Source organism: Mandrillus leucophaeus, unplaced genomic scaffold, assembly GCF_000951045.1.
Source record: "Mandrillus leucophaeus isolate KB7577 unplaced genomic scaffold, Mleu.le_1.0 Scaffold374, whole genome shotgun sequence".
Taxonomy (NCBI): domain Eukaryota; kingdom Metazoa; phylum Chordata; class Mammalia; order Primates; family Cercopithecidae; genus Mandrillus; species Mandrillus leucophaeus.
The window spans coordinates 549,755-561,446 of NW_012103965.1; the positions used below are offsets into that span (position 1 = coordinate 549,755).

Below are 11,692 nucleotides of genomic sequence, written 5' to 3' on the forward strand. Positions count from 1 at the left end.
CAAGAGTACAGGCTTCACATTTGTTATTTGTTTATCCATTTTACTTTTTTTTTTTTTTTTTTTTTGAGACAGAGTCTCGCTCTGTCACCCAGGCTAGAGTGCAGTAGCTTGATCTCAGCTCACTGCAACTTCCACCTCCCAAGTTCAAGCGATTCTCCTGCCTGAGCCTCCTGAGTAGCTGGGACTACAGGTATGCGCCACCATGCCCAGCTAATTTTTTGTATTTTTAGTAGAAACAGGGTTTCACAGTGTTAGCCAGGATAGTCTCAATCTCTTGACCTTGTGATCCGCCCGCCTCGGCCTCCCAAAATGCTGGGATTATAGGCGTGAGTCACCGCGCCCGGCCCCATTTTACATTTTTGTATTTGTGCCCACTGTGTTTTTTTCAGAAGATGCAGTTAGCAATTTCAGCCACTAGATGGTGCAAATTCACAAGAGTCCAATGAAAGTTCCTCAATTACAGTCCAAGGTGCACCTGTTGCTACACTGCACAAAGTGAAGGAGAGTGAGGCAAAGGAAAAACTTTTTGGATCTGAAATTTCAGTATAAACATGGATCCAAGTTCACTAGAAGTTCAGATTAAGGGAAATTTTTAGAATTTGATCACTGACAAGTCAGGTCATTGAATAAGGAAAGACAAAATAAAAGTGTTGTAATAATGAAGAGGAAGAGAAAAAGGAACAGATAATGAAATATGAGGGAAAATAAGTCTAAGGAGATGAATTCAAGTGTTAGCAACAATTATAGTATGACCTTTTACAGGTTTGCATCTCCCTGGTAACTGATAGCAACTTTGATGTAAAAATAAAGCTTACTTCATTCTCTTCTAGAAAGTCAGTTATGCTACCCTTAGCTTATCCATTTGGCAGTGTGACATTATCAACAAATATTTTTAATATCTACTATGAACATGGTGCTTTGTTGATACAAAGTAATACACAGATATACAAATTAATGTAGATACTAGTCTTCAAGCAGAAGAACCAGTAAGTACATATAAGAAGATAAGTAATTGACTGGATTAAGAAAATGTGGCACATATACACTGTGGAATACTATGCAGCCATAAAAATGGATGATTTCATGTCCTTTGTAGGGACATGGATGAAGCTGGAAACCATCATTCTGAGTAAACTATCGCAAGGACAGAAAACCAAACACTGCATGTTCTCACTCATAGGTGGAAATTGAACAATGAGAACACTTGGACACAGGGTGGGGAACATCACACACCAGGGCCTGTCGTGGGGTGAGGGACTGGGGGAGGGATAGCATTAGGAGATACACCTAATGTAAATGACGAGTTAATGGGTGCAGCAAACCAACATGGCACATGTATACATATGTAACAAACCTGGAGGTTGTGCACATGTACCCTAGGACTTAAAGTATAATAATAATTTTTAAAAGAAGATAAATAATTCAAGGCAACCTGAAGGCCATTGTGTCAACTCAGAAAATGGAATACTTTTTGAGAGAGGGAATGGAGTATCAGTGGGTTGGGAAGGAAGGGATCATAGGACTCTCAACCTGTCCAGGGCAAACAAAAAATAAAAGGATTTCTTCTGGCCTTTAGTCATAAGTACATGCAGCAACTCTTCCTTGGAAAATGGACAGTTATGGATATAGACATAGGAAAAGTGCTGTAGGTCAGAATCTGCTGGACAGTGATTAGAAAGCATCCAAAATATTAATAGGAGAGGGTAGGAAATATGAGGAAATAATGGTTAAGGCCAGTACCATCCCTGAAACCACTGTTGCACTAGCCTGGGAATACAGAAAAGGAAGGATGTTAATGGCTTGTTCAGGCCTTTCAGAGATCCAAAGTCCCAGGTCACTTTGATTTTTGAGATTACGGGTTTATCTAAAAAATGAAGAAATGTCAAAACAGAGATATACAATATGTTCTATATTTTACTTATATTTGTCTTTTTTTTTTTTTTTTTTTTTGAGATGGAGTCTCACTCTGTCACCCAGACTGGAGTGCAGTGGTGCCATCTCAGCTCACTGCAACCTCTACCTCCCGGGTTCAAGGGATTCTCCTGCCTCAGCTTCCCGAGTAGCTGGGATTACAGGCGCACGCCACCACACCTGGCTAATTTTTGTATTTTTGGTAGAGACGGGGTTTCATCATGTTGTCCAGGCAGGTCTCAAACTCCTGACCTCAGATGATCCACCCGACTCGGCTTCCAAAAGTGCTGGGATTGCAGGCGTGAGCTACCACGCCTGGCTGTTGTATATTTTAACTGTTTCTGTTTAACAAAGTAATGCTTTTAATACACATGCAAATATGGCTGTTTACTTAATGTCATTCAGCAATAACTTAAAAAGTTTAAATTGGAGGTTTTTGTGAATGTACCTCTTTGCCGTACACAACCACCTATCTTAATTTTTGGGCCTATCAAAAAGTATTGGGGTGACAGTGACCCTTAGGGCGCGGTGGCTCACACCTGTAATCCCAGCACTTGGGGAGGCCGAGGTGGGCAGATCACCTGAGGTCGGGAATTCGAGACCAGCCTGACCAACATGGTGAAACCTCATCTCTACTAAAAATACAAAAATTAGCCGAGTGTGGGGGTGTGCACCTGTAATCCCAGCTACTTGGGAAGCTGAGGCAGGAGAATTGCTTTAACCCGGCAGGCGGAGGTTGCAGTGAGCCAAGATCATGCCATTGCACTCCAGCCTGGGCCACAAGAATGAAACTCCATCTCAAAAAATAAAAATTTTTAAAAAGGTGGAACAGCTTCTAGTTACCTCTAAAACTTGAAAATAAACACAACTTCTGGAAATGTAGTAGTAACATATTAGCCAAGAAGAGACAGTTTTTTTTGTTTTTGTTTTTGTTTTTTTTGAGATAGAGTCTGGCTTTGTCACCCAGGCTAGAGTGCAGTGACACAATCTCAGCTCACCACAACCTCTGCCTCCTGCGTTCAAGCGGTTCTCCTGCCTTAGCCTCCCGAGTAGCTGGGATTACAGGTGCCTGCCACCATGCCCAACTCATTTTTTGTATTTTTAGTAAAGATGGTGTTTCACTATTTTGACCAGGCTGGTCTCAAACTCCTGACTCAAGTGATCCACCCACCTTGGCCTCTCAAAGTGCAGGGATTACAGGCATAGGCCACCGCACCCAGCCAAAGAAACAGATTTAAAGCGGTGTGAAGAATATGAAGTTTTGTATGTGTCTTTTTATTATCTGTGTATATATATTTATAATGTCCATAAAGAGATATATTAACCACTGATTACATATTAACCAGTGTTAATGATTATCTCTGGGAAGAGTGATTAAGTATTACTTTTATTCTTTATACTTTTGAGTATTTTCTAAAAGTTTTTATAATGAGAATGTACTTTATTTTGTTGTTATTATTTTTTTTTTGAGATGGAGTCTCGCGGTGTCGCCCAGGCTGGAGTGCAGTGGCATGATCTTGGCTCACTGCAAGCTCTACCTCCCGGGTTCACGCCATTCTTCTGCCTCAGCCTCCCAAGTAGCTGGGACTATAGGCGCCCGCCACCACAGTCAGCTAATTTTTTTTCTTTTTCTTTCTTTTTTTTTTTTTTTTTAGTAGAGACGGAGCGTCACCATGTCAGCCTTGATGGTCTCAATCTCCTAACCTTGTGATCCGCCCGCCTCGGCCTCCGAAAGTACTGGGATTACAGGCGTGAGCCACTGTGCCCAGCCGAGAACATATTTTAATAATTATAAAAACAGTGTGGTAGCTTAATAAGAAAGAACTTGCAATAGAAACAGCTTTTACCCCAGCACTTTGGGAGGCGGAAGCGAGTGGATCGCTTGAGGTCAGGAGTTCAAGACCAGCCTGACCAATATGGTGAAACCCCATCTCTACTAAAAATACAAAAATTAGCTGGGTGTGGTGGCACATGCCTGTAATCCCAGCTACTAGGGAGGCTGAGGCACAAGAATAGTTTGAACCCAGGAAGCAGAGGTTGCAGTGAGCCGAGATTGTGCCATTGCATTCCAGCCTGGGCAACAGAGCAAAACTCCATCTCAAAAAAAGAAAAAGAAATGAAACAGTGAATAATTCCACAGGAATAATTGGCACTTCCACAGAAACAGTGTTTTATTAAGTTGTGTGTAACTTGGTCTATAATGGTGACACTAGAAATGGTGCCCAGCTCTGAAGTGATCTGCAGACTGAAGTCCACATCCCAAAGCCCACACAGGAGTTCTCCTTTCTCCTCTGCCTTCTCTCCCATCTCTGTTTTTAAAGATCTTCACTAGTAAGGGAATATAGGACTCGAAGTTATTAACTGATTAGGGAGTCAGAAAATCCTCTGAGGGGTCTATGCTTTGTCAGGGGAAACAAATTGTCCCCAAAGCAAAATAATTTTGATTCTGTCTGTGAATTTCTATAGAGTCAGTACAAATGTTACCCAAATTATAGTTTTTTTTTTTTTTTTTTTTTGAGACAGAGTCTCGCTCTGTCACCCAGGCTGGAGTGCAGTCGTTCAATCTCAGGTTCAAGCAATTCTCATGCCTCAGCCTCTGGAGTAGCTGAGATTATAGGTGCGCACCAGCATGCCTGGCTAATTTTTGTATTTTTAGTAGTAGTAGAGATGGGTTTCACCATGTTGTCCAGGCTGGTCTCAAACTCCTGGCCTCAAGCCATCTGTCCACCTAGGTCTCCCAAAGTGCTAGGATTACAGGCTTGAGCCACTGTGCCCGGGCTCCAAGAAGAGTTAGAAGAGTTGATGACTGCAGATTTTGCCATAGGTTTTATCTCCTGGGAAATCTCATGTTTCAGGATTAAGGGACATTCAGTGGTGGATGAGGCTGGGAAGGGTGAGGATGCATGTAGGCATTATTTCTGGACCAAGAACTTCTAAGCATTTAATGTTTTTAATCATCTTCACCAGTGGTCTTGGGAAAGAGCAGGCATTTTTTTTCTTCCTATTTTATTGTCAAACTAAGTCACAGATGGTAAAATAAACTTGAGGCAACATTGTGGATCAGTGGCAGGATGCAAATAATATACTCATTCATCCAAATGCCAACCTCAGTGTTCTTTCCTGTCTATCCTATTTTCAAGGTGTGCTCTATGGAAATACAGAGGTTCCTTTTTTTTTTTTTTGAGATAGAGTTTTGCTCTTGTTGCCCAGGCTGGAGTGCAGTGGCAAGATCTCGGCTCACTGCAACCTCTACCTCCTAGGTTCAAGCGATTCTCCTGCCCCCCCCCTCCCCAGTAGCTGAGATTATAGGTGCCCTCCACCATGCCCGGCTAATTTTTGTGTGTTTAATAGAGATGGGGTTTCAGCATGTTGGCCAGGCTGGTCTCAAACTCCTGACCTCAGGTGATCCACCCACCTCGCCACCAAAGTGCTGGGATTACAGGCGTGAGCCACCACGCCCGACCCTAGAGGTTCTTCGGAGCTTCTTTGAAACGCGTCCTCATTATCCATGCTTTGTATCTGTTGTCTCTTTCAGACTGGACTTGAATATTAAATCGAGCCTTAGGGTGAGATTTTCCCCTGTTGGTATTGTTTTGGTAATCACTTTTTGGACAGCACTTGAAGTGAAAGAAAGAAGGATACAGTTTTATGTTTTGTTTTGTTTTGTTTGTTTGTTTGTTTTCCAGAGAACTAAGAAAACGGAATTACTTAGAAACAGACACATTTCACCAAAATGAAATGGAACGGTTTCAGACTCTTAGGAAAAGAAGCAGGGCCTCACCCTGTCTTATCCCTCCTGACATTTCCTTTTTCACCTGAACATTGATTCAAGATCAGGTGGTTTCACTTTCACTTTCTCACCGAACTCTTATTTAAGCAGGTTAGATTTGACTCATAGCTATGCTTCTGTGAGAAACAGCATTATCATAATTATTTTGCTCTGGAATCCTTGTCCAAAAGGTATGCAGCTTTCTGTTAAAGTGTGATATAACATCAGAGCCACCTTAGGAATTCTGGATCGTCAGAAAACTTCACTTGGATACTAATGGTCTGTAGTCCCTGAACCCCTTGGGGATAACTTATGAGGAAGACATTTGGAATGCATAGGGTCAAGTTTCCTTCAGCAATGTGTGGATAGGTACATGTAATACCAGTGGATAGGTACATGTAGTACCAGAAGCTAAATTACAAAACCTTATGAACGTCAACCAGGGAGATGAGGAGTCCCACTGTAAGCTAGTTGAGGACCAATGAGCGTGAAGTCAGCTGTGAAGATAACAGAGGAGTTGGAAGCTATGTCCCACTAACAGCTGCCTTGTTCCTTGGAGGCTGTGTTTGAGTCTTCTGTCAAAGAGAGCAATAAGGTCCATTCACAGTGCTTGAAGGGAACGCTTTTTGTTCTCATCTGAGGGGATGGAAAGATACCCATTTTGATGGATGTGTGAAGTGAATTACAGAAGATTGTGGCTCAGACAGAGGCATGAGGGTAACTCTGCTAAGCCCACACTCTCCCTTCATTAACCAGGAATTGGTGTTTGATTGTAATGTCCCTGCTGAAGATATGAGTGTGAAATTGGCAAGAATGTGTCCATATTAATAGGGAGAAGACTGTGTAGTATCATTCAGTGTTTGAGATACAGCAGAACTTTTTAGAAGTATGTCTGGTGGATAACAGTGATCCCTGCAGCTTTCTTTGGGTCTGATGAATTGGCAGCATCTCGTCTAACCTAGAGATTGAAAGGAAATACGAAAGTTAAAAAAGGATGCAAGTGTATATAGTTCTTCATGTACCAAGAAAAGGGCTGGCTAAGTACAAAACCCCATGTAATTCCAAGTGCACTTCATTTTGCCTCTTCATTAATGAATAATTACACTGAGAAAGTATGATCAAGGTGCACATAGGTATGAGAACCTATACTTGCTTGGAACCTATAACCCACTAGCAAAGTAATTAAAAGATCTGGATCATAGTTCTGTTCTACCAGCTGTGTAATCTTGGGAAGTCACATAACCTCTTAAAGCCTCAGCTTAAGTATGAGTGAAATGTAGATGCTTGCCCTGGCTACTTTCCAGGATTTATGTAAGGCTCAAATGAGATAATGTATATAAAATTGCTATCTTAGTACTATTTTATTTTATTTTTTGAGTTGGAGTCTCGCTCTGTCACCCAAGCTGCAGTGCAGTGGTGTGATCTCAGCTCACCGCAGCCTCTGCCTCCCAGGTTCAAGCGATTATCCTGCCTCAGCCTCCTGAGTAGCTGGGATTACTGGCGTGTGCCACCACGCCCGGCTAATTTTTCGTATTTTTAGTTGAGACGGAGTTTCACCATGTTGGTCAGGCTGGTCTCGAACTCCTGACCTCATGATCTGCCCACCTTGGCCTCCCAAAGTGCTGGGATTACAGGCGTGAGCTACCGCGCCTGGCCCTATTTTTATTCCTTTATCATATAGTAGCTTTTTATGTTCATAGAAGTTCAATAATAGTTGCAGCTCCATGGTTATCTCTAATTCTAATTCTGGACTAGACTTTGTAGTTTCCTTCAGGCCTATTTCTTCCAATGCTCAGGAGAAATGATAATGTTCTTTTGTTTTTGAGGCAGGGTCTCACTCTCTTTCCCAGGCTGGAGTGCAGTGGCTCAATCATAGCTCACTGCAGACTTCAGCTCCTGAGCCCAAGTGATCCCCTCCCACCTCAGCCTCCCAAGAAGCTAGAGCTACAGGCACGTACTACCAGCTGGCTTTTTTCTTTTCTTTTTTTTTTTTTTTTCCTTTTTTTGAGATGGAGTCTTTTTCTGTCACCCAGGCTGGAGTGCAGTGGCACAATCCCGGCTCACCGCAACCTCCGTCTCCTGGGTTCAAACAATTCTCCTGCCTCAGCCTCCCGAGTAGCTTGGGACTACAGGTGCGTGCCACCATGCCCAGCTAATTTTTGTATTTTTAGTAGAGACAGGGTTTCACCATGTTGGCTAGTATGGTCTCGATCTCTTGACCTTGTGATCCACCTGCCTTGGCCTCCCAAAGTGTTGGAATTACAGGCGTGAGCCACCGTGCCCGGCCCAGCTGGCTACACACACACACACACACACATATATATACACATGTTTTTTGTTGTTATATATACATGTATATATACACGTGTGTGTGTGTGTGTGTGTGTATATATATATATATTTTTTTTTTATAGAGACAGTGTCTCGCTATGTTGCCTAGGCTGGTCTCAAACTCCTGGACTCTAGCAAGTTTCCTGCCTCTGCCTCCCAAAGCACTGGGATTGCAGGCATGATAAATCAGGCCTGGCCTTAAAAATCTTAAAAGATTCTTGGCTCCAATCTAAATCATCTGATTCAGTTTATATGGGGCTCAGAGGTATGTGTATTCAATAAGCACCCTATTGTATTATGGCTGGACTGATGTTAGGAAAACAGTAGTATAAAATCCTACCTATTTCCTGACATAAGAAGGATTGCCCACATTTGCTTCATAACTGAAGCAGCTCCCTGTTCCTAGCACATTAAAAATATACATTTTTCACAGTCCTCTTAGGGGCGAATCTCCTATCACTTATATATTAACCCCATTTTCTTTTCTTTTTCTCTTTCTTTTCTTTTTTTTTTTTTGAGACAGAGTCTTACTCTGTTGCCCAGGCTGGAGTGCAGTGGCACAATCTCGGCTCACTGCAATCTCCGCCTCCCAGGTTCAAGTGATTCTCCTGCCTCAGCCTCCCGAGTAGCTGGGACTACAGGCATGTGCCACCATGCCTGGCTAATTTTTGTATTTTTAGTAGAGACGTTTCATCATGTTGGTCAGGCTGGTCTCAATCACCTCAGGTGATCCACCCGCTTCGGCCTCTCAAAGTGCTGGGATTACAGGCGTGAGCCACCACGCCCAGCCTCTACCCCACCTTCTTTAAGCAAATGACATAAACCACACAGAGAACACTTTCCTTCTGAGGCTGAGAGTCAAGTTTGAATTCAGCTGTCCCAGGTGGCTGGCCTCCCTTCCTTTGCCATCTCCACAACCGCTGGCATTGGCACAGCTCCCTGGCTCCTAGGCATTGACACTGAAGGGAGAAAATGACTGGTATTAATATCAAGTGGCTGCTAAGCATTTGGTTTTCTTCCAAACCTCATATTGGGCAACTTAAAGGAAATCATCTCTTCTAAATAAAATATTCAGTCCTATGGACCTATCCTTCCTAGAAAATGTCTAAGTACAGCAGAGGAAAGGAACTTGCATTTAGCGAGCACCTATGTGCCAGGTGCCTTTCACACAGGATCTCAATCTTTATAACTAGCATGAGAGGCAAATATCATGAGACTTATTTTACACGTGAGGCCCCGAGGTTAGAAAAGTCAAGCAACTTTCCCCAAACCACTCAGCTAGTGAGTGTGAGTGGCAGATCTACTCAAATTCCAAAGTCTGCTTTTCTCCTTATGCCAAGCTGCCTCTGGAACAGAAGAAAGTCTTTATAGGTCAAGTTCAAGGATTCAATACAACAGCAAACTTACAGGGCATGGGACTTCAAAAATTACAAATACTATAATGGCAACTCCACTGAGCAACAGGGTGACAGCAATCAGAATTTTGACCACAATACTCCATTTCTGTCTCTTCTCTAGGTTCTCATCTGTGTCTAAAGGAGAGAGGGGAGTGGAAGAGGGAGAAAAGAAAATTTGAGAGAGGGAAGAGATTGACCCTTTGACCTGAAGTTATTCTGGCTCACAAGACTATTAGAGGCCCAGCCAGACCCAGAGGCAGAGGCAGAATTTCCAATTCAAACTCAGGGTTGGAGGGAGTGGGGGTGAGCTGAGCATCATGGGCTCTGCTCTAACTTCTTTTGCACCCTTTTCCCAGTGAGTCACCTTCCCTGGAATTGGGGATTTTCCATAATCACATAGGGCTGATTCTTACACTGCTTGCAGGAAGAAAAATCTTGGGTACACCTGGAGTTCTAAACTTCTTTCATTGTCAGCTTTATCAGGGTTCCTACCATTTTGCTCTGACACATTTTATGGGATTAGAAAATCACCCTTCCTGTGTTTCTCCTGGCTTTCATGGGGTATAAGAGGAAGAAATGTGAAAATTAGCACTGCTTCTGGGTCAGAAGCTCAATCTGGCGGCACATGGCTAATACGCATCTTTTTCTCATTCTGTCGCTCAGACTGGCATGCAGTGGCACAATCTCAGCTCACATCAGCCTCAATCTCCCAGGCTCCCACCTTAGCCTCCCGAGTAGCTCAGACCACAGGTGAACGCCACCATGCCCAGCTAATTTTTTAAAAATTTTTGTACAGTCAGTCTCATTATATTTCCCACTGAGCTTGAACTCCTGGCCTGAAGTGATCCTACAGCCTTGGCCTCCCAAAGTGCTGGAATTACAGGTGTGAGCCACCTCACCTTGTCCTAATATGCATCTTGTTATTACTAATATCACATTTTTTCCCCTGGTAGAAACTAGGATGTAACCTAAATTGGAATCTTACAGAATTTTAGTCCTGGCCAATTTAAGGAGGATTCTTGCTAAAAAAACAGTGAGGAAAGCTCACACCTGTAATCCCAGCACTTTGGGAGGCCAAGGTGGGCGGATCACTTGAGGTCAGGAGTTTGAGACCAGCCTGGCCAACATAGTGGAACTCATCTCTACTAAAAATACAAAAATTAGCCAGGCATGGTGGTGCGTGTCTGTCGTCCCAACTACTGAGGAGGCTAAGGCAGGAGAATTTCTTGGATCCAGGAAGCAGAGGTTGTAGTGAGCTGAGACTGTGCTACTGCTCTCCAGCCTAGGGTACAGAATGAGACTCCATCTTAAAAAACAAAAACCAAAAAAACAGTGAAGACGAAAAGATGCTCTTGGAGGCTGGGTGCAGTGGTTCACGCCTGTAATTCCAGCACTTTGGGAGGCTGAGGCAGGCGGATCACAAAGTCAGGAGTTCGAGACCAGCCTGGCCAACATAGTGAAACCCTGTCTCGCTAAAAATACAAAAATTAGCCGGGCATGGTGGTGCATGCCTGTAGTCTCAGCTACTCAGGAGGCTGAGGCAGGAGAATCGCTTGAACCCAGGAGGCGGAGGTTGTGGTGAGCCGAGATCACACCACTGCACTCCAGCCTGGGTGACTGAGTGAGACTCCATATCGAAACAAATACATGCTCTTGGGGATGGGCGTGGTGGGTAATGCCTGTAATCCCAGCAGTTTGGGAGGCTGAGGCGGTAGGATCGCTTGACCCCAGGAGTCTGAGTCCAGCTTGGACAATGTGGTGAGACCCTGTCTCTACAAAAATTTAAAAATTAGCTGAACATGGTGGCACGCACCTGTAGTCACAGCTACTCAGGAGGCTGAGGTGGGGGGATCACTTGACCCCCAGAGGTCGAGGCTGCAGTGAGCCATGTCTGCACCACTGCACTTCAGTCTGGGCAACACAAGACCCTGTCTCAAAAAAAAAAAAAAAAAAGAAAAGAAAGAAAAGCACTTGGTTGGTGTCATGACTCTTATAATTGCTTAGTGTTTAAATATTGTCCATCTATACATACAGCGGCTAGAATTACCTACTACGGAAATACAGTTTTTTCTGTCCCTAATTCTGGCTACAGGGTGAGCTCATTTGCGTGGAGATAAACGATCATTGATGGTGTCAAATTACAAACATTTCTGGGACCTTCTTTATAGAGAAGCTAATTTTGTTGTTGTTGTTGTTTTGAGACAAAGTCTCACTCTGTCACCCAGGCTAGAGTGCAGTGGGACAATCTCGGCTCACTGCAACCTCCGCCTCCTGGGTTCAAGCA

General features: G+C 43.5%; 2 protein-coding genes across 2 annotated transcripts in view; one reads left to right on the forward strand and one right to left on the reverse strand.

Moving 5' to 3' along the window:
- ACACA (acetyl-CoA carboxylase alpha) overlaps window positions 1-11,692 on the forward strand; it is a 355,889-nt gene that overhangs the window by 13,519 nt on the left and 330,678 nt on the right. The gene's annotated exons all lie outside the window — the stretch shown is intronic.
- The window catches only part of LOC105546898 (chromosome unknown open reading frame, human C17orf78), a 23,979-nt gene continuing 18,847 nt past the window's right edge, over window positions 6,561-11,692 (reverse strand). Inside the window, exons 5-7 of the mRNA XM_011990221.1 lie at window positions 9,419-9,543; window positions 8,848-8,970; window positions 6,561-6,638 (exon numbers count right to left, since the gene is read on the reverse strand). Coding sequence (XP_011845611.1) covers window positions 6,561-6,638; window positions 8,848-8,970; window positions 9,419-9,543 — 326 coding nt within the window. The remainder of the gene's footprint in view (window positions 6,639-8,847; window positions 8,971-9,418; window positions 9,544-11,692) is intronic.